Source organism: Lycium barbarum, chromosome 5, assembly GCF_019175385.1.
Source record: "Lycium barbarum isolate Lr01 chromosome 5, ASM1917538v2, whole genome shotgun sequence".
NCBI lineage: Eukaryota > Viridiplantae > Streptophyta > Magnoliopsida > Solanales > Solanaceae > Lycium > Lycium barbarum.
The window spans coordinates 47,630-74,430 of NC_083341.1; the positions used below are offsets into that span (position 1 = coordinate 47,630).

At 38.9% G+C, this 26,801-nt stretch overlaps 1 protein-coding gene across 5 annotated transcripts in view; it reads left to right on the top strand.

The window, feature by feature from the left end:
• The window catches only part of LOC132639962 (ultraviolet-B receptor UVR8), a 41,412-nt gene extending 15,078 nt beyond the window's left edge, over window positions 1-26,334 (top strand). For 2 of the 5 annotated variants that reach the window (XM_060356339.1, XM_060356342.1), the window contains 12 exons: window positions 6,932-7,168; window positions 13,419-13,520; window positions 13,686-13,779; window positions 14,061-14,103; window positions 14,228-14,273; window positions 14,366-14,412; window positions 14,492-14,594; window positions 20,098-20,152; window positions 20,272-20,338; window positions 20,571-20,607; window positions 25,299-25,378; window positions 25,853-26,334. In XM_060356339.1, coding sequence (XP_060212322.1) covers window positions 6,932-7,168; window positions 13,419-13,520; window positions 13,686-13,779; window positions 14,061-14,103; window positions 14,228-14,273; window positions 14,366-14,412; window positions 14,492-14,594; window positions 20,098-20,152; window positions 20,272-20,338; window positions 20,571-20,607; window positions 25,299-25,378; window positions 25,853-25,972 — 1,031 coding nt within the window. In that variant the 3' untranslated portion in view covers window positions 25,973-26,334. Of the gene's footprint in view, window positions 1-6,931; window positions 7,169-13,418; window positions 13,521-13,685; window positions 13,780-14,060; window positions 14,104-14,227; window positions 14,274-14,365; window positions 14,413-14,491; window positions 14,595-20,084; window positions 20,153-20,271; window positions 20,339-20,570; window positions 20,608-25,298; window positions 25,379-25,852 lie in introns of those variants that run through there. The other 3 variants (XM_060356341.1, XM_060356340.1, XR_009582128.1) reach the window with 2 other exon arrangements.
• Window positions 26,335-26,801: the final 467 nt, after the last annotated feature.

The following is a 26,801-nucleotide window of genomic DNA, read 5'->3' on the forward strand; positions in this document are numbered from 1 at the left end:
TATGTTCTTTTTGGTTTCTCCTTAAATCATCTTCATTGCTATTGTTGCCCCCAAACGCACATGCAAGTATACGTGGTCGACAAGTAATAAAATAGTGGATCAAGTATTGTTCCCACGAGGACTTGTGATACTTATTCATTAAATTAAACTACTATAAATTATCGAGTCAAGAAAATATGCAAATTGATGTTTGACAATTTTTTTTTTTATAAGGTAAGTATTTATTAACAAATGGGGAAGTCGCTGTATACAAGCCATATTCCAAAAGGAGGGAATTTACACCAAAATATGATTCTCAACAAAAGAGATCCAATCCTCTATACAAATAGGGACCTCATAAGTGCACCAAAAGAAAACTAGAAAATAACACACTACTTTGCAACTTTACAAAATCTTGCTCCACCCTTTTAAATGCCCTCCTATTTTTCTCTTTCCAAATGAACCACATGATTGCTAAAGGGGTTACCCTCCATGCGCGTGATCTTCTCTGCCCCCTTCTCTGGTTCCAACTATGCATAGCCTCTTTCACTGTGCCCGGCATCACCCATTGCGTCCTAAACAGATGACTAACCACCTTGCAATGCAATGAAAGATGACCAACATTTTCGCCTTTACTCTTACACATAAAGCATCAACTGACATGAGTAATCCTCCTCTTCCTCAGATCTTCCGCGTCAAAACCGCACCTCTAGCTGCCAACCATACAAAGAAGCACGTTGCTACTAAATTAACTAAAGTCTGAAAATAATTGATCAACACATTTAGAACGATTTGGATTTCAATGGTAGAAATAGTCTAGAGTCATGGGTTTTATCTAACAATCCTGTTGAATTCTTCAATCAATTACTTATAATTTGTTTATGGTTACCGGTTTCAAAAAATTACTTATAATTTGGATTATCAGTTGACAGGGTTATTTTACTCATAGAAATCTGTCAATTGCTATTTGCCTCTAAATACTTATTTTTCTATGGAATTAGAATTAACAAGAACCCGTTAATATTATCTGTAAAACAATTTAGCAAGACGATTATGTATATTTATATCTTATATGTTCTCTAATTCCTAGGTTCAAGAGCTTTCCCTATTCGATTCTATTGCATTCAAGAATTCCCCTTTTCAAGTTCAATTCAAGATTCATTGGTAGTATCTAATTGTTGGGGAATTCACTGGGGAAACAAAAAACCAACTAACTAAATACAATAAGACATCTAGCTTTGAGCTTAGTTTGGCTAGTTGAGAGACCATTGAAACATCTTGTGTTCCTTTCATTCGAAATACTCCAAAAAATTGGCAGCAGGTATCATTTCCAAATTCTTCTTGATGGCGCTGTCAAGTTTTCAATGGTTCCAGCTTTTAGAAACTTCCCTGATAGTGTTTGGCATTACTCGTCTAATGACAAAAAGGTTGAAAAGCATGTCTCATAAATCTGCTATGTCACTATATGACTAGACGAAATATGTGGTGCAACAGGTGGTGCAGCTTGTCGTAATAACTGAGAGAACAGATCGTCCACGGTAGGAACAGTAGGGCTAGCCAGAATTTGGTCATATGTACCGAGTCAAGTTCAGGAGGTAGCCCAGCAAGTGTCAAAATATGTTCTAAGGCTGCTCCAATTGTTTGCTAATATTTGCAGCAACGGGCATCAACTCATTGAACTCTTGCTTCACTTCCTGAACATGTCCAAGATAGGTAGACATATCCAAATCCTTCTTTTTAAGGTTAGTGGACCAGGAAATCACGTTATAAAAACGAGGATGTCTTCTGTGTATAACCCACGAGCCTTTTCCCAAACTAGATGCAAGTCTGGAATGGATGAAATAGAGGCATCAACTTTGAATCAATAGATTTCCACAACAAGCTACACAATTGATCATCAAACTTTTCCCATTCTCCCCTTTCCTTTTCATTAATATCCTTAGCTTGTTTAATTAAGTGGTCTTGAGCACCTTTTCCCTTGTACCATAATTGAACAGAAGAAGACCCACGCTATTTATAAAAGGTTTTGTGGTGATAGAGTGATTCAAGTTGCTTGAAACTATAGTTTTAGCACCAAAATATCTGATATGAAAGACATGATGATGGTTCAAAAGGAAAATTCAACCAAATATCAAATATATGATGTAGATGCCGCCAGAGTGCTAGCAGTGTCAAAACATAGAGTAAAAATCTGGCTGAGTCGAAAATCTGAGACATAATCACCAGAATCGCCGGAAAAAGTTATCAGAATGTGGTGGAATTTTGATGGGTAGGCTCGGACTGAGAAAGCGAGTTCCTGTTAAGAAAACTTCTCTCGAGAGAACTGCCTGGAAGGTAACTCGCGTCGGGGTGTGGCTGGATCTCGCCAGATAATTATTCCCTCTTGATGGCTCATGGGAGGTCCTAGACGGGTGCGAGACTAACTGGGGTTTGGTCTCATGTGGGTTCTGATCCTATTGGCGATAATGGTATATGCGCATTACCCCTGGGAAGAAAGGAAGCCTTGGAACAGTGGTGTAGGTATCGGAAAATTGCTCGGCAAAAGAATCTCTATTACAATGATTATTTTCTCACAAAAACGCTCTGATAACATGTGAGAAAAACGAGAAGGAACGAAAACGCTGCTTGATTATTTTCTCAAATTATTGGGGTTTAAACAACTATGTTTATGTCCTAATATAATTATAACGAGAAAATCATATCTGCTATATTTACACTAATTCTAGAATATTCACTGGATTCTAACAGAAGTGCAAATCAAAAAGCAAAAAGCAAAAATGTGAATAAACTAGACAGAAGAAAGGAGAATATGAAGGAGAATATGGGCTCTACATTTTGCGAGGGCTAGGGAACCTGTTTTCCCTGAAAATGGCATAGGGAAGGAACCTTTCCATGCGAACAGGAGGGTCAGCGAGACTGCTGGCTGGAATTTGACCTCCGGCGACATCGAAATTGGAGGAACTAGGTTGGGGACTGCTCGGAATTGTCCAATTGGGGCTGGGAATGGAGTTTCTGCTGGAAATACCAACTGTAACAGGTTGTGTGCCCAACCGCAGGTTCTCAACAGTCGCTCCACAGCTTTGCCGGTGATGAGAAAAACACCACTGAAGGCGGGGGCTGGTTCGGAAGCCCAAAACGTTGTGATAAATGCTCAAAATGATAATTTGGGTGGTTCTAGCTCAAATAATCAGTTAATGGGTGTTGATGAGCTTGTTTTGGCGTCCAAATCTGATTCTACTTTGACAAAGGCTGCTGGGTGTGCTGATAATCATGAGATTACTGAAGTAGAAGATGAACCCCAACTTTGGCTTTTGTGGAAGGGGAACGAAAGCTTCGAAGTGGGCGGAAGAGAAATACCTTAAGTTTGCAAAGTTCTTGGGGGCTTCTAGCGGGAGGATGGAAGATCAAGTCATTGGCCTATTCTGTTGCATTGATCCTGAGACGATAGGGAATGTCGAACTAGCGGGAGAGAAGCAGTGTACCTATTGAAGAACAAAAGGGGGAGGTAGTATTGTGGTGTACAAAAGGAGAAATAAGGAGCTGAGGGGGTAGGGAAGGGGTTAAGGAGGGAAAGAATAAAGTAGTGTCTTGATGGATTGCAAAATCATTAGTTGGAGTGGGAGGGGATTGAATGATTCCTAATAAATGGGACATCATTAAAACAAGCTTTAGGGAATGGGGGTGTATGTAATATGTAATCAAGAAACAAAATGAACACCTCTGACAGATAGTATTATTAGAAGTGTGTGGGGAGGTAGGTGGGGTGAAGTATGATTATATTCCGGCTAGGGGAAGTGCGGGAGGTATTCTTATTCTTTGGGATGACAGAAAGTTGGAGTGTATCGAGGTTAATAAGGGAGAATTTTGGTTAGGAATGCGGTCTAAAAACTTCGATAATGGAATGGATTGGGGTTTCAGGGTTATCTATAGAATAGACCTGTAGGGGAGGGTTCAAAGAAGACTTTTTGGGATGAGTTAGGTATTGGTATGGGGAAATGGGATATACCTTTTTTTTTTTTTTTTGGGGGGGGGGGGGGGTCAATACTATAAGATTCTCGGAAGAGAGTGTTGCGTGTAGGGTGGTGTCGAGGGCCATGGAGGAGTTTTTGGAGTTTATTAACAATTTTTCTCCGATTGATTTGCCATTAACAGGAGCCTATTTACCTGGTCTAGATCAGAATCAGAGGACTCATCTTCTAAATCGAGACTAGACGGATTTCTAGTGTCTACTTCTTGGGAGGAGTTGGCACCCAATGTGATACAGTTTGATGGAGCAGAAGAAAGCGAATGAGATCTCCTTTTAGATTCGAGAACATGTGGTTGAGTGTAGCTCGTTTCAGGGATAGAATGGTTGGATGGTGGAGGGGAGGCCTTCTTTTAGGCTTGCCAAGAAGTTAAAATTGCTTCTAAAAGACATAAAGGTATGGAATAAAGAGGTGTTTGGGAGTGTAGGGGTGAAAATGAGGGAGATTATGCACGTAATAGGGGAACTTGAGAGGGTAGAAGTGAGGATGGAGCAAGAAGAGAGCAAGAAGGAGAGGAAGATGTTTGAGAAGGGAGTTAGCTGATTTGGCCGTGGCCCAAGAGGTTAGTTGGAGACAAAAATTGAGGGCGTTATGGTTGAAGGAGGGGGACTCCAATACAATTTTTTTTCATAGGGTAGCAATTGCCAATAGGAGAAAGAACTACATAGAGTCGGTGGAGGTAAACAGGGTAAACTATGTGGGGAAGGAGGAAGTAGAGAGAGCAGTTATTGATTTTTATAAACGTCTATTGAAAGAGGAAGCAGGCTGGAAGCCTTATTTTTTGTGTTTTGGGGGGGGGGGGGGGTGTTAGGTCTCAATCAAATAGGGGAAGAGTGCGAGTGGCTAGAAAGAGCAATCGAGGAGAAGGAAGTGAAAAAGGCGGTGGATTGTTGTGCAGGGACAAAGCCCTGGGTCCCGATGGTTTCTCTTTGGCCTTCTTTTGGTCGTGCTGGAATGCGGTCAAAACTGATGTGATGGACACAATTAATGAGTTTCGAGCAAGAGGTGAATCCGAGAAAAGTATGAATGCTTCGTTCATCGTCATCATCCCCAAATGGGAGGGGAGCTACGAACATGAAGGGCTATAGACCTTTAGTCTAGCGGGAAGCATCTATAAGGTTATTTCTAAGGTGCTTTCTATTAGACTTAAGAAGGTGCTAGATGAGACTGTCTCTACTTCACAAAATGCTATTGTGGAAGGTAGACAGATTTTTGATACAACATTGGTGGCAAACGAAGTGGTGGATTCTAGGAGAAAGCAAAAAGTGCCAGGTGTGTTATGCAAACTTGACCTTGAAAAGGCCTACAACCATGTGAATTGGAGGTTCTTAGATTTCATTATGCTACAACTGGGTTTGGGGAGAAGTGGAGGAAATGGATTTATTTTTGCATCTCTTCAGTGAGATTTTCTGTGTTGGTTAATGGTAGTCCGCGCGGTTTATTTGGGAGTTCGAGGGGTTTAAGACAAGAAGACCCTCTATCACCGATGTTGTTTATCTTAGTTATGAAAGCTTTGAGTAGGATGATAGATATAGCTGTCTTGGAGGATATTTGAAGGGCTTTAATGCTGCAGTTGGAGGTCTAGGGGCAGTCTCGGTGTCTCACTTGTTGTTCGTGGATGATACCTTGATTTTTTGTGATGCAGTTGAGACCCAGTTGAATTATTTAGGCCAAGTCCTTACTTGGTTTTAGGCGGTGTCAGGCCTCAAAATTAATTTGAAGAAGTGTGAGATTATTCCTGTTGAGGAGGTTAATAACATTGGATCTCTCGCGCAAGTATTGAATTGTAGGATTGGGACCCTTCAGACTACCTATCTTAGAGTACCATTAGGTGCTTTGAACAAGGATCAAACAGTGTAGAATCTGGTTATTCAGAAGGTTGAGAAGAGACTACCAGGGTAGCAGAAAAGATACTTGTCCAAAGGAGGGAGGGAAGTGCTTATTAAGAGCACGTTGTCGAGCATCCCCACTTACTACATGTCTTTGTTCCACGCTCTAACGTCGGTCACCGAAAAGTTGGAAAAGATTCAGAGAAATTTTCTATGGGATGCCGACAGATGGGGCAAGAAAAGTTTCACTTAGTGCGATGGAGGTTGACATCTCCTAAAAAATGGGAGGTCTGGGAGTTAAAGATTTAAAGGTTTTTAACAAAGCTTTATTGGGTAAATGGTTGTGGAGGTTCGGGGTGGTGTTACAAGCTTTGTGGAGAGGAGTGATAGTTGATAAATATGGAATTTCGGATGGGGGTTGGAGAACTAGAGATATCACTTTGCCTTTCGGTTGTGAAGCTCTGAAGCTCTTCATCAAACTAAGGCATAACTATATTTCTGATGCAATTCATAATAGTCGTAGAAGAAACATGGCGTGGGGAGAATCATTAACATTCCCGCACGTAGAGAGTTAGTCTTACATACCTTAATCGCTCCTAAACTCGAAGAAAAATCCAATCTTTGGAGAAGAAGCCCAAAAACTTTCACTTGAACCTTTGAGAAGGGTTTTCTAACCTTAGGTTGGTAGCATAGGATTTCACTTAGAATTCATGTATAATCATTAAAATTCACCTAGGAATACATAGGAGTGTTGCACACAAAAGAAGAGAAGAGCTGAAAGTAGTACTTAATGAATAAAGAAGAGTACTAGTTAGTTAAGTTAGTTAGGGTGACCTATTTTGCTATTTCCATGTATGCAGACTAGTCCCCTTGTTATTATTTATTTACTTATTAGTATTTACACATAAGTCCATTAGTTGTTTGTTTTCTATTGGCTGATGGAATAGTTAGTTACAGACCAGCTGTACCAGCTGTATATCAAACTGTTGCCAGCCCTTTCTTCATCATCAATGAAAATATCTCTTTAGTGTTAACCTAGAGTAATTTAGCTGTAGTTTTTCTCTGGTTTTGCCCTTCGATTTCTGCCATTGGCAACAGTGGTATCAGAGCAAGTTCTTGGCTCTGTGGAATCGATGGCGACTGAAATGCAGGAGATGCTTTCTCTCCTCCAACGAATGTCTATGGAGATGGCAAATTTTACCATACGACAGGATCAATTGGAGGCATCCCATGAACAAGCTTTTAAGAACCAAGAGCAAGCTTTGCAGGTACTACAAGAAGCTGTTATCGATGGAAAAAGGCAGGAAAGAGATGAAGAAACACCAATTGTTACAGGTGAGCTATATTCACCGGTGTTCCTTTTACATTTGGAAGTTTGTCATCCCCTCTGTCCTTGACACCATTCAATCCTGCTCACTCTCAAAACCCACACAACTATATTCCCCATGTCAATCCCGCTCCTTCTCGAGCTCCTACTAGTCAGGCAATTAATTCTCTCAACCCAGAAGCAAGCAGGTTTAACCCTCAAGGAACAAGTTCTGCACAGATCCATGATATCCAGTCCTCACAACCTATCCAAACTTCTTTTGGACAACCCCAAAACTCTCAAATCTACCCCAGCCAAGGCCAGAACTCACAAATTCCATATAGCTCAGATATGCCTTATCAAACCAACACTAATCAGTACCAAAACACTTCTTTCAATATCCAAATTCCTTATACCCAAGGTGTGCAATACCCCTCTGCTCAATATGCTCAACATACTCATACTCATGTACCACCTCCTCTCTATCATCAAATACCTTATGCTCCTCCACCTATATTCAATCTCAGCCCCCAGTACCCTCTAAACCACCAGCAATTCCAAAACCAGCAGTACCCTTCAAACCAGCATTTTCATAATCAGCCAAATAGCAATATGTCTATGCCTATTCCTGCTTTCACTAAATACACAAAAATTGAATTTCCCAAGTTTAATGGAGAAGATTTAAGAACCTGGCTCTACAAAGTAGAACAATTCTTCTCTGTTGAGGATGTTCCTACCCATCAAAGGTTGAAGTTAGTAGCCATTCATTTTGAGGGTGATGCATTGCAATGGCACCAGGGTTATTTGAAGGGCATATCTCATTTACCATCACCAACATGGAAGGAATATATTTATGCACTGTCTGATAGATTTGGGGCTGAATACACTGATCCTATGACTGAAATAATGAGGGTGAAACATACTGGAACTGTAAAGGATTATCAATCTTCCTTTGACAGTGTGATGACTAGAATCAACCTACCTGTGGAGTATGCAATCAGTATTTTCTTAAACAATCTTAAACCTGAGCTTAGTGATGCAGTGAGGATTGGTAATCCGTACAGTTTACCCCAAGCTTACTACTTAGCCAGGTTACATGAATCAAACTTTAATGCTCAAAGTAAAGCTATACTAGGAACCCATACTGTTCAAGTGACCACAGCTGCTAGAAGACAAATGGGAGGTGGATCAAATTGGCAAAACAAAAACAGTCAAGGAAGTAATAATCAAGGGGGTAACAAGAAGCCAGTTGTAGCCACTTTTAATACTAATAGGAAGAAAAAGTGGTTGACCCCTGCCGAGATGGATGAAAAGAGAGCAAATGGACTATGTTACTTCTGTGATGAGAAGTTTGTACCGGGGCACAATTGTAAGGCTAAAAGGCACTTATTCTCAATAGAACTGGAGGAAAGTGGAGTGGTTGCTTTAGATGATGTGAAACTTGATGAGATTTTGCTGGACGAAGAGGAAACAATTATAGATCCTATTGAGAATTGTGCTATCTCATTACAGGCTCTTAATGGAACCAATGGATATAGGACTCTGAGAGCGAGGGGCTTCATTGAAAAGAAACCTCTTAATATTTTCATTGATTGTGCATCAACCCACAATTTTATAGATGTGGAAGCAGCTAAGAGATTGGGATGTCACTTGAACAAAATTAATGCTCAAGCAGTTCAAGTAGCTGGTGGTGGAGATATTCCAACTGAATATGTTTGTAAAGGGTTCGAGTGGTTAATGCAAGGAGAAGTGTTCAAGGAGGATTTCTATATCTTCCCAATAGGCAACTGTGACTTGGTTTTGGGAATCAAATGGTTGTGTCAGCTAGGTGATATGATGTTTAACTTCAACAAACTGTCAATGGAGTTTTACTATCAAGAGAAGCCAGTTAAGTTACAAGGGATTAAACCAAGTTTTAAGGAAGTAAAATCCATCTCAATTGATGAATAATCACCTGAGGTGGCACAAATATTCATGATCAAAGGTTAAGGCCAAAGCAGATTCTGAAGAAAAGGACACAGAAAGAAGTGTTGAACCAGCTGTGGTGTTAGAACTGTTAGATGAATATCAAGGTTTATTTGGTGAACCACATCAACTACCTCCTTCAAGAGGAGTTTTTGACCACCATATTCCTTTGATTGAAGGAAGTCAGCCTGTCAATGCAAGACCTTACAAGTATTCTCCAATACAGAAGGATGTGGTTGAGAAGATGGTCAAAGAAATGCTTGAACAAGGAATCATACAACACAGTTCTAGCCCATATGCTTTACCTGTGGTACTGGTAAGAAAGATGGTTCATGGAGGCTCTGTGTAGATTATAGAGCCTTAAATAAGCTGACTGTCAAAGATACATTTCCAATTCCCATTATTGAAGAACTTCTTGATGAATTAGGGGGGTCTCAAATCTACTCTAAAATAGATTTGAGAGCTGGATACCATCAAATAAGAATGAATGCAGCTGATGTACCTAAAACAACCTTTCAAAACCCATTCAGGACACTATGAGTATTTGGTCATGCCTTTTGGGCTAACCAATGGTCCATCAAGCTTCCAAGGCCTGATGAATCACATATTTCAGGAACATCTAAGAAAATTTATTTTGGTTTTCTTTGATGATATTTTGATCTATAGCAAGAATGTGGAAGAACACTTACAACATCTCAGAATGACATTTGATCTATTGGTGAAAAATCAGTTGTTGGCAAAGCAAAGTAAATGTGTCTTTGCTGCTTCAAAGGTGGAATATTTAGGACATTATATATCAGCCGAAGGAGTATCCACAGATCCAAAAAAGATTGAAGCAGTGCAGAGGTGGCCTGAACCTGTTTCACTCAAGCAGTTAAGGGGATTTTTGGGTCTGGCTGGATATTATAGAAGGTTCATCAAAGGTTATGGGGTTATGAGTAAACCTCTAACTGAATTGCTCAAGAAGGATGGGTTTGGATGGAATGACAAGACTCAGGAGGCATTTGACAAGTTGAAGGAGGCTCTCACTTCAGCACCAGTATTGGTACTTCCTGATTTTTCTCTTCCTTTTATTGTTGAGACAGATGCTTGCAATTTGGGAATTGGAGCTGTATTAATGCAACTAGGACATCCCATAGCTTTTCTCAGTAAAGGGTTGTCAATCCAACATCAAGCAATGTTAGTCTATGACAAAGAATTATTGGCTCTTGTTATGGCTGTTAACAAGTGGACACAATATTTGACAGGAAGGCCTTTTGTGGTCAAAATTGACCAAAAGGCCCTTAAATTTCTGTTGGAACAAAAACTACACACTGGAACACAATTAAAGTGGATAGCAAAGTTGATGCAATTTGATTTTTGCATTGAATATAAGAAGGGTAAAGAGAATATGGCAGCTGATGCATTATCAAGAATGCCTATGGTGGAACTGGTTTCAATGACTTTTTCCACTATCAAGACTGAGTTGTTAGACATGATTATCAAGAGTTGGGAACAAGATTCTGAACTCAAGAACCTTATTCAAGAACTCATGGAAGAGAATGGTGAAGTAAGGGGGTTTACCTTCTTGCATGAGCAACTAAGGAAAAAGGGGAGACTGGTTATCGGTGCTGATGATGCATTGAGGAAAAATATCATGCAGTTGTGGCATGATTCATCCATTGGGGGCCATTCAGGTATGGATAATACTCACAGGAAGATTGTTGCATTATTTTATTGGAAAGGAATGAAGGAAGATATTCAACAGTATGTGAGAAATTGTGACATATGCCAGAGACACAAGTATGACAATGCACCTTACCCTGGACTTTTACAACCACTACCAGCAGCTGCTTGGGAAAGTATAAGTATGGATTTTATTGAAGGATTGCCTAAATCAAAAGGGAAATCTGTCATTTGGGTAGTGGTGGAGAGACTTACCAAGTATGCTCATTTTGTAGGGTTGTCCCATCCTTATTCAGCTAATGACATTGCCAAACTTTTTATGGAGCACATTTATAAGCTTCATGGGATGCCAGCGGATATAGTAAGTGATAGAGATCCGGTATTCACTAGTAAGGTTTGGCAAGAACTTTTCTCTATGTTGGGAGTCACTCTCAATACTTCAACTGCTTATCACCCACAAAGTGATGGACAGACTGAAGTGGTGAACAGATGTTTGGAGACATATCTAAGGTGCTTTTGCTCTGATTCACTAGTGGACTGGTTTCTTTATTTAGCTGCTGCAGAATGGTGGTACAACACCACCTTCCACACCTCCATTCAGACCACACCATATGAAGCACTCTATGGGCAACCCCCCCCCCCCCCCCCCCCCCCAATTCACTTGCCTTACATTGCTGGAGAGTCATCACTACAAGATGTGGACAGAAGCTTGCTTACTAGAGAATTTAAATTTCAGTTACTACAACATCACCTTACAAGAGCTCAACAGAGGATGTCAGATCAGGCTAATAAGCACAGATCAGACAGGCAGTTTAAGGAAGGAGATTGGGTATATCTAAAGGTTCAACCATACAGACAAGTGACTATGGCTGGACATCATTTTACTAAGTTGTCTGCTAAATATTATGGCCCTTATCACATTCTCAAGAAGGTGGGAAATGTAGCTTATAGGTTGGCCTTGCCATCTCAGTTGATGTTACACCTAACTTTCCATGTTTCCCAGATCAAAGCATGCCATAGCCTACCTGATAATATCTCACATCCCCCAGTACCTGATCTAGCAAGCCCTTATTGTCCCCAACCAGTGAAGATCTTGGATAGAAGGATGATACAAAAGGGGAGCAAGGCAGTTCCACAGGTTCTAATTCAATGGGATCAACTAACTGAAGATCAAGCTTCTTGGGAAGATTATCAAGCCTTAAAAGTGAGGTTCCCTTCTTTTGTTCCTTGAGGACAAGGAACTTCTTAAGGGTGAAGGACTGTTGCACACAAAAGAAGAGAAGAGCTGAAAGTAGTACTTAATGAATAAAGAAGAGTACTAGTTAGTTAAGTTAGTTAGGGTGACCTATTTTGCTATTTCCATGTATGCAGATTAGTCCCCTTGTTATTAGTTATTTACTTATTAGTATTTACACATAAGTCCATTAGTTGTTTGTTTTCTATTGGCTGATGGAATAGTTAGTTACAGACCAGCTATATATCAGACTGTTGCCAGCCCTTTCTTAATCATCAATGAAAATATCTCTTTAGTGTTAACCTAGAGTAATTTAGCTGTAGTTTTTCTCTGGTTTTTCCCTTCGATTTCTGCCATTGGAAACAAGGAGGGACTTACCTTGATGTATAAGGATGAGGAGAAGGGAGAATGGTCGTTCTAGGGCTTGAGGATGTGAAGAATGAAGTGAAAAAGCCAAAAAACGAAATTTTAAAGTCGTTGTCGGGCCTATACTATACCCACTTAAGGCTCATTTTAAGGTCCGTAAATTAGATTTACGGCCCGTAAGTCTCTAACAGTGTGTTGTGATTTTTGGGCATTTTTACGGCCAATTTTACGGCCCGTAAACCATTTTAATGGCCCGTAACCGCTGCTGTAGGTCGGTAGAACACTACAACAACAACAGAAGCTGGTAGAACATTGTTTAGTGAAATGTCCATAACTTTTTGTATAGATATCCGTTTGGGCTCCACCATATATGAATCGAAAGGTATTTCAAAGGGCTACAACTTTCATGTTTTAAGTTTTCTCAAATTCCTTATAGATTTTTCCGGATACTCACTTTAAGTGAGACCTGGTGTAAACTCACTTGAAAACATGCTCCATAGAGTTGCTTCCGACTTTACTTAGCCCAAGGACTCTTCTTATACCTTTTATAGGTTTCAAACACTTCTCACACTTTCCATATTGGTTTCGTTATATCCCCATCTTACGGGTCAGCCTTAGCTCGAAGGCACGAGGTGTTGCATGTATAGTCGAGTTTCTCTCAGTTGAGGAGTAGTCTCCGTTCCCTTATTTTCTTTTTGGTGCACACAGAAAGTTCCTTTTATTTCTTGACAAGGTAACAGTCATAAGGTTCCTTGTTATATAGACAAATGGGCGGAGTTCGTAGAGAATCATATCGTTTTGTAAACTCTCTACCGTTTTGGTATCTCTCTTATATACGGTTGTTGTGGCCATGTTTATGACTGAGAATTCACTTACTTGATCAGAAAAAATAACTGACCAAATATGACAAAAAGATCAAGTAACACAACAAAATCAGACAAAGCAAAAAGATAGTCCACCATATCGTCATCCAATTGACTTGGGCTTAAGGATTTCATTAACTACCATAAATTACTTTATATAACTCAATTTTGTACAATCATATGCAGAAGCTGCTATGGTACTGTCTATACCCAATAAAGTCGAATGTTTGAACGGAGTCACAATCAAAATCATTTCCTTAGGCTTCGAACACTCAATTGCTGTAACAGGTATGAGATCTAATTTGTAAAATGCTTCTTTTCATAATAAAAATCCAGGATCAAATATGTTATTCTGCTATTAGTGCCTGTTAAGGAAAAAAAAAATATGTTTTGCTCGCTGCCTGAGTGACCATTGTCTTCGTGTCATCACCGTGTTATCTTTTTTCTGGCCAGACAAAGGTGAGACTTTGAGTTGGGGTGGGGGACGATCAGGAAGACTTGGTCATGGACATCAATCAAGCATTTTTGGACTCTTAAAAAGTGACAGGTTAAGTAGATGGTTAATAATCCTCTGCATTTTGCATGAATTGATTTCTTTTTTCTGGTATTATGAATTAGTATCAACATTATTCTTACTCTTGTTTGATGATTTACTCTTGTCCAAAATTAATTACAAATTGAGTTATTTAATGAATAAATGGGTCTTCTCATATTCTCGGATAAGAGAGGATGCCATCAGTGATAGCAAACTCTTCTACTTTATCATGTACTTTGCATTTGTTTCTTCTTCCCTTTGAACAATCGATCTTTTCTTGTCTTTGAAAACAGTGAATACACACCTCGACTTATTAAGGAACTTGAGGGGCTGAAGGTACTGGCATCTGCGATGTCTTAAAGTTTCAATTATAGACTTCTCTCTTCAGGCTGTCAAGAGTTTTTTATACATGCTTCATAGCTGCTGGTTTATTTTGACAATTCTAGTTATGTGTAAATAGGTTAAGAATGCGGCTGCTGGAATGTTGCATTCTCTCTGCATCAGCGGTAACTCTTTGTGATTTGCCAAAAGCACTTTGATCAGTTGATGTTAAAGAAAGGCCTCCATTTTATTTTTTATCCTTTTTATTATGCCACAGAGAATGGATCAGTACATTTTTTTGGTGAAAGAGCAAATAAGAAATTGGTAAATATCTATATACTAGCATCATGCAACTTTTCTTTTATTTACATTGGGTGACGTCCACTTTTATTTAAAATTTCAGGGCTATAGTGAAGCATCGAATAATTCGGTACCATCTATGGTAGATGAACTTCCATATTCTGAAAAGGCTGCATGTGGAGGCTATCATACCTGCGTTATTACAGGTAATTTATCTGGTTGAATATCCGCTTGATTTCTATCTTTGAGAAACAACAAATTGAGTATTTGAGTCCTAAATCTGAAATGATCTATATTTGGTGAAACAAATGTTGGTGTAGGATTATTGTCACAGTTAAACTAAGTTGGCATAAATGAGAGGTTTATCTAGTCTTACGCACAGTTTTTATGCTTACATTTCCACTTTGTCATGCACCAAAACCTTGGTGGACCGTGGACGGACCCAGTGTCTTAACTTTGACCCTGCGAACCAACCTTATATGACTTATGAACATGATTCATGCATGAGCGGAAATATAAATTTCTTATGAAACATTTTTTTTTCTTTTCGTAAAACACTTTTCTTCAGTAAAACGCCTTCTTTTTAGAGACTTGCGAAATTACATATACGAAATAGTAAATGATGTATGTCATACGAGGCCTCAAATAGGAATGACTATGTCTACGGAGCCTCTATGTCAATTGAATAAAAGAAATGTTAGTGACAAGGCTTCAGCAATGCCAAAAAAGAATACGAATATGTGTATCTAACAAAAGAACGCCCTGAACATGAAGTGGGGCTCACCAAGATGCAGCGCCCCCAGCAAAGACTGTGCCGTCCTGAGGATCAATAACCTATATTTACGAATAGATGCAGCGCGCCAGCGCCCCTGCAAAAGAGATGTGAGTACATAACGATGATTGCTCATATGCATCATAAGCTTCTCACCTAAATTGGAACAAGAACATATAGTATGAAAGGACAAAATGCAATTTAAAGTAATAACCATATCGTTTATTTCATAAAGCATATAAGACTTTAAGCTTTAAACAAACTATACTTATTATCTTTGGTTGGAGTCCCTAATCATTGACATAAACAGTACCCACCATGTGTACCTCATGGTGATCCGACCTTTAGCCCGAGATGAATTTGGCGTATCACCATAATGTCGTATGAATATTGACAGATTTGCTAGCAAGAACATAACCCCAATCAAGGGTGACTATCTAATATCCCAAATCAACTGGTACGACCATAGTCCTACAACAGTACATGTAGCTCCGAGTATTTGATCCTCTTTTGCATGTACCTTTTTAGTTGACTTAAGAATATTCCCAAAACATTTCCTTTCATTTGGCACATTTGGCCATAAATTATTAACTGTTTAATAGCCACATTTCATTCATAAACACTTCATAATCATTAACATTTGTCATTTGAGAAACTATAAAGTCATATTCAATTTCCTTTGAAAACGTAATACTAAAGTCATTATCATTTAAACCTTTGAAGCGTTTAAAGTCATATGAAGCATAAATAATTTAAGTCATAAACATTTGAGGTAAAACATGGATAGCTTATAACTACTTGTCGCCCACAATAATACACTAACAATTTAGAAGACATTTCGTCACACAATCATGTTTTAGAAGGCATGCAATTTCGGGAGACAATCTATGGAAGGGTTCATCTCAACATACCTTCAATGTTCTTCTAGCTAACAATTGTTTATAGTATCTCAACCGAATCGACAAGAATTAATCTGCAAGTCACAATGGATACTAGCCGTCAATAACCCATTGGGTTCTTTATAATTTCAATTCATGTCATAAAGAGACGCGTAGGTTTCCCCTCAAAATATCCCATGTCGGCAGCGGCGGACTTGCTCGCAGCTGCGTAATCGCGCTCCTGTGGCAAAATCTTCACAGAGGCGGACCAAGGTCAAACCACTAGTCTTTTGCTATTGCGGGCATCCTCTCCCTAAAGCGCATCCGCAAGGGCGGGAGCTCCTTCCCGCCTGCGGGAACACCAGAAACAACAAAAATCTGATTTTTGACTCTCATCACCCGAAGTCTCAAGACCTCTCCGGAACCTCCCCGATACAAACGAAATATGCAGACACATGTAAAAATGCGCTACGAACACGCTCACATACCCGGAATTCCCAAAAGAGGTCTCATTGACCAAGTCAACCCCAAACGGGCAAAAACCAACGTTCCAACCAAATGACCGAAGTGCCCTCAAGACCCTCTGGAACTGAACCAAACACTCAAACAGCCTATATTCGACGTTCTGAAGCTAATGGAACCGACAAAATTCCCTAAATGACACAAATACCCCCGATGATGCCTAAAGTCAACCTAAAACTTAAAGATTCTTCAACTTAGCAATTTTCCAACTTTAGATATTTCGGATATCTCGGGAGTTGTGCCAACCTCACCCACTACACAACAATCCAAAACAAGCAAAGGGACGGGTTCACAAGGGAAAAATAGGAAAAAAGGAGAAAACTACCAAAACGATCTAGGTCATTACAAGTAAGTTGTTGGAATGAGCTACACCGTCGTGCGTAGCTACAGACCTGGATGCACGGAAATTGAGGTTTTTTGTGTAGAAATTGAGCTGTGTGTGTAGCTGAGGCTTTCTACTTGTAGGAACTGTTCCCCACGCATAGCTTTGGCTTGGGGTGCGTGGCTACACATGTCTCGTGTAGCTGCTCTGCTACCCTTCAGTAAAAAAACGTTATAACTCCTTGTAGAAATGGCCAAATAACCACTTGTTTGAAGCATTGGAATACTAGACTCAAAGGCCTTTAATTTGATAGGTAATTCACCACATAACTCTTAATATCTTAGATGGTCTGCTCGTTTGATGTTTGGTTATGTGCAAGCTTAGTTGAAACTTTAATCTGTTGCGTAGTTTCAAACGTTGTTTGGCTATAGGTCTCTCCTTAGACCCTAAATCACTTCCAATACACCTCTTACACTCAGTATCATGTTCAAGTAGTGTAATATACTTGTAGCATCCTTGGCACATAAAAGGTTAAATATAATCATTGTTGGCGCACTTTAAGATCTTAAAATCTTATGAAATTTTCGGGATCACCACACTTTTTTGTGGCTGTCCTTTTATGTCGACATCAGAATATGCATCTATTTTGTGTGGAAAAAAAAAATCTAGTTTGTTGCTCTACAAGTTCAATGCTTGACAATTAATTAATACTTCAAATCCGATAATAATGCATGCTAGGCCAACTTTAGTAGGTTGTCTGCATCTTTTCTGCATCTGTGAGGGTGTACAAGGTAGTTGTAAAACTTGGAGATTGTAATCGACATCTTAATTATGAATGTTTAAGCAGTTTAGAGCAATTATTTTGCTTAAGTGACTTTAAACACGAGCAACTATTGATCTTGTCAAAAAAATATGAGCAATTATTGAACACAATACAGAGCTATTGTGTGTTCGGTATGGAGGAAAATGTTTTTTGGATACTGTTTTTCAATTTTCTCATGTTCGTTTGGTCAAAGATTTAAAAAACATTTCACCCCACCACCCCCACCCCAACCACCTCCCCCCCTCGAATTTTCTATTTCATATATTTTTTTAATACTTTTATAATAAAAGGAAAAAAAAAATCTTTACAGCCCACCCCACTCTAACCCCCCCCCCCCGGGTCGGGTCCTGTTCACCCCTCCACCAGCCACCCCACCACCTCCCCCCTCGAATTTTCTATTTCATATATTTTTTAATACTTTTATAATAAAAGGAAAAAAATTCTTTACAGCCCACCCCACTCTAACCCCCCCCCCCCCCCGGTCGGGTCCCGATCAAATTTTCTCTTTCATATATACTATTTTACTTCTATAAAATATTGTAAGGGTTGGCGTGGGATGGGTGGTGGTGAGTTTTGGGGGTGGGTACAGGGGGTGCGGGTGGGTGGATATTATCTGAAAAATATTTTCCACTAACCAACTGAACATGAGAAAATAAGTATGAAATTCTCTTATTTTTCAAGAACATATTTTCCCTGGAAAACATTGTAAGAAAGTGATTGAGTACTCTGTTAAATTTAAATGTAAAGGTGGTTGAGCTATGTTGGGTTGTCTTAGAAGGTTTCCTCAACGGAGGAACCACTAGGTTTCTAAAGAGAATCAAATTTTATGTCCATGATATACGTTAAGTGTATGTAAAAGACGTGCAATCTGGAACTTATTCATCCAAGTTAAACATACTTCCTTAGTCCCAATTTATGTCATGGTGTTGACTGGGTGCAGAGTTAAAGAATGTTTGGAAGACTTTTGAAGCAAGCCATGGATATTTGTGTGGCTATAAATCAATGTCTTTAAGGGTAAAGTGGGAAGTTTAAAGTTAAATTTTTAATAAAGGTGTCATTCTTTTTGGGACTGTCTAAAAAGAAAAGAGTGTCATATAAACTAGATATAGGAGTATGTAAGTTTGGGCTTTCAATTTACTGTATTTTATAAGTTAACGGAAGTATGTTAGTATTCTTACGACGTAGCTGCAATTTTCCTTCATGCTACCTTGGTCTCTTTGGTGTTTTAATGGTTTCTTCTAGATAAAAGCATCCAGAAAATTATATCTAAAACAAGTAAATAAATTGATTTTATATGGAAGAGGGATTCTCTATCTAGTAGATTGCACTACTTGCCTTTAAGTCCCTGCATGGCACAAGGATAGTTAACCCAAGTGCAGCTGTTTTCTGCAATGACTTCATTTAGTTCAATCGAGAAATAGAAGCAATTGAATAGCTTCTCATCTGAATAGAAGTAGGGAATAATTAGATGGTACATTAAATGTTAAAGACCAAAGTTGGACATTTCAAAAGTATCTTCTTGTGTGAACCTCAATTAATCCACTGGGTACTTGCTATCTCTCACCAGAACAGGTACCAGGTAACTCTACCTACCAAGACTTAGGCAGACGGGAAGGGTTTAATCCTTGTATCTTCCTTTGCTTCTATGGGAGATAGCCAAGCAGAACTGACCATAAATTCGTTTTGCCTCATTGTATACTCTATCCTTTACCTTGCAAGGATGGTATTTTGAGTAGTTATCAAGAGAGAGTTGAATGCTCTACCTTCTTCCCTAAGAGAGCAAGGGAAGAAGGGCCAGAAAGCTGGAGCCAAATTATGGCGATTTGAAGGGACCCAAATCTGGCTTTGTTTTTTTCTTTTTAAGTTCGAGCTTTCCTATTCTTATATTGAATTATAAGATCTTTCGTGTTCTAAAGGAGAAGTTGCTCTCCTTTGTTTTATTTTAGTATCCCACTCAGGTTGAGGGAAGGAGTTGTTTTTTCCTTACACGGTATTGAGAATGCTCGTCTCATAAGCTAGCATTTGAGATTTAGGCCCAAGATCTATTTTCTTAACATAGTATCAAAGCAAGACCCATCCTTATTCTTGGTTGCCTAATGTTGGGCCTTCATTTTATGTGTTCAAGCACCAGATGTCCAGGGCATGCAGGGTAAATATCTCACATTGATGTAGGGAATAGGTGGTTGTTTCCTTATATGAAATTGGGTAATCCTTGCCTCATGAGCTAACTTTGATTGTTGAGTTAGGCCCAACATGAATTTTGTTAATAATTTTCTTGATGTTTGACCTCGAATGAGGCAATTTAAATATATGTTCAAGTGCATTATTTGGAACAAAAGGCTACTTTTTTTGTAAGCTTTAACTTTTTTATTTACTCAGTTTTTGTTCGTAGGTGGCCGAGAACTGTACGTGTGGGGCACCAATGAAAATGGGTGTCTTGGTATTGGGTACTCTTTTATTGCATTGCTTGATAGTTGAATTTGTTGGATGGTAGAGTCATCCTTATGGATTCTCTTTTTCATTTTTTTAATTTTTATGGTGTACTTTTGGTGTTTGCTTATGTCAGTTCTACAGATGTCGCTCATACACCTGAAAGAGTTGAAGGACCATTTTTGAGGCATTCAGTATCTGAGGTTTGTTTTTCCATATAGAATTTCTTTCCAATTTTTTGGTGAACGCATTGCTTTGGATACCTATTCCTATCTGTATAAAGTAGGTAAAGAAAGGATACATATGCAATTGCGAAGCTCATGTATTGAGAAAATGCAACCTACTATATGTTATTACTAGCAAACTCTATCGGAGGGGTTTGATTGGTTTGAAAAGATTATGACAGTCATAAATCTTACCTTGTTGTGTTGACAGGTATCCTGTGGTTGGAAGCATACAGCTGCAATTTCTGGTACAACAATCATAGTAAATTTAACTTGCATATGTTTGCTGTTTTGCATAGATGCTAATAAACGTCTTTGTGTTTGTTCCCCATCTTGAAAGCTATTGATGCATTCTCCATACTCTTCCACTTAACCAACAGTTCTTTTGCTGAATTTTCTGAATTGTGTTGCAAACAAGCATATACTTCCTTTGGGAAATTAAGTTCCCTCTTTTTAATCTAGCAACCTCAATCCCCAAAAGGTACTGCAATTTCTCTAGATCTTTGATCTCAAATTCTTGTTCTAACAACTCCTTTAATTGGATCATCTCTTTGTCATCTCCTGACATTACCATGTTGTCAATGTAACCGATAAAAAGAGTGAATTTACCCCCTTTTGATGTCTTATGAAGAGGGTGTGATCGGCATTGCTTTGTTGGTGACCAAAAGAGACCACCGCTTTAGAGAATCTGTCAAACCAAGCTTTTGGGGATTGCTTCAATCCATACAAGGTTGTTCAGTCTGCACATCTTTCCCAGACTTTGTTCAATATCAAATCCACTCCATAAAGAAATGCATTCTCAACTGCTGTAAATCCAATCAAGATTAACTGCCCATGACAAAAGTATTTTGATATTGTTCATCTTTGCAACAAGGGCAAGCTCTCATGATAATCAACTCCATAAGTTTGTGTGAATCCCTTAGCCACCAATATCGCTTGGAATTTTTCGATCAACCCACCAGCTTTATATTTCCCAGCGAAGACTCATTTGCAACTTATTAACTTCTTTGTCTCATGGTGAAGTGACGAGTTTGCAAGTCTCATTTCTTTGTAGTGCCTTCATTTCTTCAATCATAGTTTGCTTCCGTTTAGGATCTGCAAAAGCTTCCCTCTAATTTTGGGGAAGAAACACAAAAGAGATAGATTAAGCAAAGGCTCTATAGGAAGGAGACGAGGAACGATAGGAGATAAATTTAGATAAAAGATGTTTGATACAAGATTTGACTCCTTTTCTATGAGTAATAGAAAAATCTAGGTCTTTCAGGAACACAATTTTGTGCACTAATATAGGAAAAACTTGTTTGATGAATTATCACATTAAACACCAGATAGACACCAAATCTTTTATCCATGTAATTTGTGCCATTGTCAATTCGCAAGATTTTATCTTAGCCTCAATTGAGTATAAGTCATCTTCTGAAATAGATGAAAGCAACAGAAAACCTCACCATTTGCCTTTAACAGATACACCCAAGTTCATCCTAGTGCAATAAGCAATAAAGGTAGCAAACTATCGATTTTCAGACGAAGAAACTGTTTTGAGTAGGACTCCATCAAAATGAATAATCATAAAAGGAGTCACAACAACATACCTAGTATAATCCCACAAGGTGGGGTCTAGGAAGGGTAGAGTGTACGCAGACCTTACCCCTACCTAGGGAGGTGGGGAGGCTGCTCCGATAGACCCTCGGCTCAAGAGAAGTTGCCAAGACAACAATAATAATAGGCAGTAATAACAACATATAATAAGATAAATGCAGTTAATGAAAGAAAGAAAGAAAGAAACCAACAAGTTATCATAGAGATCTAAAAAAACAAGCGAAAGAATAAAGATAATAATACTCCTAGTACGGAAAGAAATCCTTGCGGCCTCCTACTAGCCCTCTACCCTGATACTTGACCTCTACACCCTCCTATCAAGGGTCATGTTCTCGATAAGCTGAAACTGTGCCATATCCTGCGGAATCACCTCTTCCTTGGACTTCTTTGAATTATCCCTCCCTCACCTCAGGCCCACCACTACCATCCTCTCACACCTCCTCACTGGCGCATCTCCTCTGCACATAGCCAAACCATCTCAACCTTCCTTCCCTCATCTTCTCCACTACGGGAACACACCCACCTTGTCCCGAATCACTTCATTCTGAATCGTATCTCTCCTGTTATGCTCGCACATCCATCTCAGCATTCTCATCTCTGCTACCTTCATATTATGGATATGAGCTTTCTTCACTGACCAGCACTCCGTCCCATACAACGTAGTCGGTCTAACCACCACTTTGTATAACCTTCCCTTAAGTCTAGGCGGCACCATCTTGTCACACAACACACTTGATGCGTGCTTTCATTTCATCGATCCTGCTCCAATACGATGAGTGACGTCATCATCAATCTCACCATTTCCTTGGATGGTCAACCCTAGGTACTTAAAACTTTCTTTCTTGGGGATGACCATAGTATCAAGCCGCACGTCCTCGTCATCTACGACTACAAGTATCACGTCACACGTCACCGAACTTGCACTCCAAGTACTCTGTCTTAGTCCTGCTTAACCTGAAACCTTTCGACTCCGGGGTTTGTCTCCAAACCTCCAACCTCGCATTAACACCGCTTTGCGTCTTGTCAATCAGCACAATTTCTTCGACTCCGGGGTCCGTCTCCAAACCTCCAACCTAGCATTAACACCGCTTTGCGTCTTGTCAATCAGCACAATGTCATCTGCAAATAACACACACCATGTAAAAAGAGTAGTGCTTCTATTATCAAACATGTCCACGATGATCAGGGAAGAACTCGATACAACAACTTAGTTCTTTGGTGATGGAGCTAACATGTAACATGTAGAGGAAACTCAGGTACATGAAGAAGGGATTATCTTCATGATAATGTAATATCGGGGGTGCATAGTATCAAACTCATGTCATAACAAGTGAATTCTAGGAATCCCATAAATCTTCTTTTCTTCTTCTTTTTTTTTTTTTTTTTTTTTTTTGAGGTAAAGGTAACTAAAAGACACAGGAATCCCATAAATCATCATCAGATGCAGTAGGCTGATTATCCTCTCCATTAATATAACCAAGCAGTTTTTTAGATTTAATATAGAACGAACAAAATCTTGACCGCGCAAGATATATAGCAGCCATATTTAGTTTCACATCAGTGATTTGTGGAAGAGAATTATTTCCATTGGTTTCTTGTCCCCCTTAATTTTAATAGGACTTCAAATCAGAAAATAGAATTTCCTATAATTCTAGAGGGGAATTATCTTCAAATCAATCCGCCAGAGAAGAAAACTGGAAAAAATTGCTGGACAAATCTGTCTCGCCGAAACCTTAGCTTCGGTGATCGACAAAATCTGAAACTTGGTGGGTAGGCTCGGAGTTGACAAGCGAACCCAAGCAAGAAAGAATCTCGTAAAGATTCTGCTGATCTGCAGATAGCTTCAAGGAGGAAGAAAACTTGACCTCTTTTTGAAAGGCAAAAAAAAAAAAGAAAAAAAAAAGAGAGAGAGAACCTTAACGTTGCAACAGAGTAAAACTCACCTCAAAAGGCATCAACGGCTCTGATACCATGTAAATTTTGAGAAAGAAGAAAAAGTTTCTTTGTATTTCAGTATGTAAAGGAGGGTTCATGAAGGGTATTTATACAAGTGAATCCTAACCAATTAAGGAAAAGACAATCAATTACAATAAAAGTATTTTTTTTCCTATAATTACGCTATGAAGAAGAAAAATATAGTCTCCTGAAACCATACTGATTGATTAGCACCATCAACATTGTCTATCTCAAACATATTCCTTGTGCATAACTTATTCTTGAAGATGATAGTAGGGAGATAAGTGGAGTGGAAACTATTAATTAGATGTTAGATGATGAACAATAAAATCTGAAATTCTCTGCCTTCTTTTTTATCAAACTCTACTGAAACTCATTGAAGCTATTTTTAGCTTTAACATGGATCATGGTTGTGCAGACTTACAAATGGTACAAGTAGCACTCATGGAAGATAGAACCTCAGATGTTAGGGAACTCTTAAACGTTTTATGGAAAACAAATTATTGAATATTGGAATGAAATGGACTCAAATGAAGCGGAATGAATGCTTGGGGATAGAGATGTTCATTGTTGCTTAAGACCATGATTGTACTCTCTTCATCAAACAAAATTCGAATTTGAACAACTATCTCCGGAGCATCTTCATATCTGGTTGACCCCCGAAAGGTCGAACTTTGAGAGCTGACCTCTTTGATTCCTTACTCTTCATGTCTTGCTAATGAAACAATACATCAAATTTGGAAGCTGGCTTTTTATAGGTATCTATAACATTTCTGTGGACCATTGTTGTTCTCAAGGCTGTTACCATAAAAACCTAATTAAAATTCTACACCCGTCATTTCCTAGTGACAAAGTGGGTTGAGAACTGGAAATGGTCATGTTATCTTCTTTTATGTTGGCTGTATTATTAACTAAAGAGAACCTCAGAAGATACAACAAGGACTTGTTCCTGAAAGCAAAGAGGATTGTTAAATTCATTTCTCTATCGTTCTAATCTCGAAAGAAATTAAACTTCCAAGAGGAGGAAATTTCGTCCTGCTCAAATGTTGCAAACCTAAAGATTTTCCATTCTACAGTTTCATATACGAATCCCAATGTCCCATTGATACCTAATTTCGTATCCTCGGTTTTCTGCCGTTGCCGTGTTCCTCTATCCTGATTGTGGCATGGTTGTGGGCTGCGAAACTCTCACGCTTCTGTGTAGTTGTGAAAGTGCCAATTTACTGTTTTACTTCTCTACTTTTCAGTATTTAGTTATTCATTCGTTGTCAACAACTATTTGGTTCTATTTGTTCTGGCATTTGAATGATAGTATTTTCACATCAAGTGAGTGAGCTATTTGGTTTACTCACGGTTAACTATAACCTCCACATTTGACCTTCAGGAGGAAACGTTTACACTTGGGGATGGGGAGGCTCCCATGGAACATTTTCGGTAGACGGACAATCTTCTGGCGGACAATTGGTATGTTCCCTTAGACTTTAAATGAAGTTATGTTTTTATGGACTTAAGTCTAAACTAGTCAAGACATGAAGAGGAACTGTTAGTGCAACACGGTAAAAGGTCACTTTAGTTCTAAGTCGTTTGCTCAATGTCACATCTTTAAAAATGGTTCAAAAACCTTGCTAAATTGCTTCTTCTTTCTTCATTTTAGCTCTGGCTTTATTATCTTGTTGCTTTGTGGAAGTATTTTTAATACTTATGGACGAGCAGAGCCTTGTTTGATAAATCAAAACATTTTCACGAAAGTGGCAACTTCCACTTGGTTTCCGTCTTTGCCCATTTTCCCTTTTGTTTTAAATCTTTTTCCCACTTCCACTATTTTGTTTTTTCCTATTTGACTTCAGAGTTTTAAGTGACTTTTTCTGTTGCCATAGACTGGGTATCCTGGATGTGTGGGTTGCTTAAACTTGCCTAATATAAAGTGGGTTTGTGCAGGGTCAAGGAAATGATGTTGATTACATTAAGCCTACAAAAGTCAACTTTCACAGACATGTAAAAGCTTTGGAAGTATCATGTGGGTTTAATCATACGGCTGCTATACTTGAATACAGCTAAATCAGTATCGTTATTTCTCTGCATTCTCTCTCTCTCTCTCTCTCTATATATATATATATATATACACGCGCACACACAAAAAAACTTCTAGGAGGGGAGAGCTCCTTACAGAAGGTTCAGCAATATCAGAATGTGATTGCCTGTCGTAAGTTCAACTTCACGTTCACATAAATAAGCAGTCTGTTATGCCAGCTATATACTCCGCCGACGCATGATTATAGGATCCTCTTCTTTTCTTGAAGTTTTTCTCGTCTTACTGACTTACTTGTAACCTTTATGCTGAACCTGTTTATACCCAGTTTGTGCCTTATAAATCGTACTACCTTGTATCAAATAAAATATCCATTGTACTTCTTACTTCTTGTCGCACTGTTATTTTCTCCTCCACGTACTTTCTATTCATGGATGGCAACATAGGCGATCTTTTATCTGAAGTGTCTTTGTTCTATCTCTCTCTTGAATGTCGGCTGCCTGCACTTGAAGCTCATCTTCCCTGAGCTTTATAGCTGCACAGCAGGAGATTACAGCGACCATTGTTTAGGGTTTGAGTGCCCATGAAGAAGTGACAGTTGTTCAAGTCTTATGCCTGCTGGAGCATGAGGCCAAAATTATGGGCGAATTAATTTATTGAAGGCCAAAAATTAAAGACCAACTATTTGAGAGGCAAAAATTAAAGACCACCCCAGGATAGGGGCAATCGTGCGAATTGAGCAAAGTACTTCAAGAAATATAATACCAACCTCAAGAACATTATAAGGTCTTAATTTTCTTAAAAGAAAACATATTTACTAACATAATTCATATTTTATATCTTGACATATTTGAATTC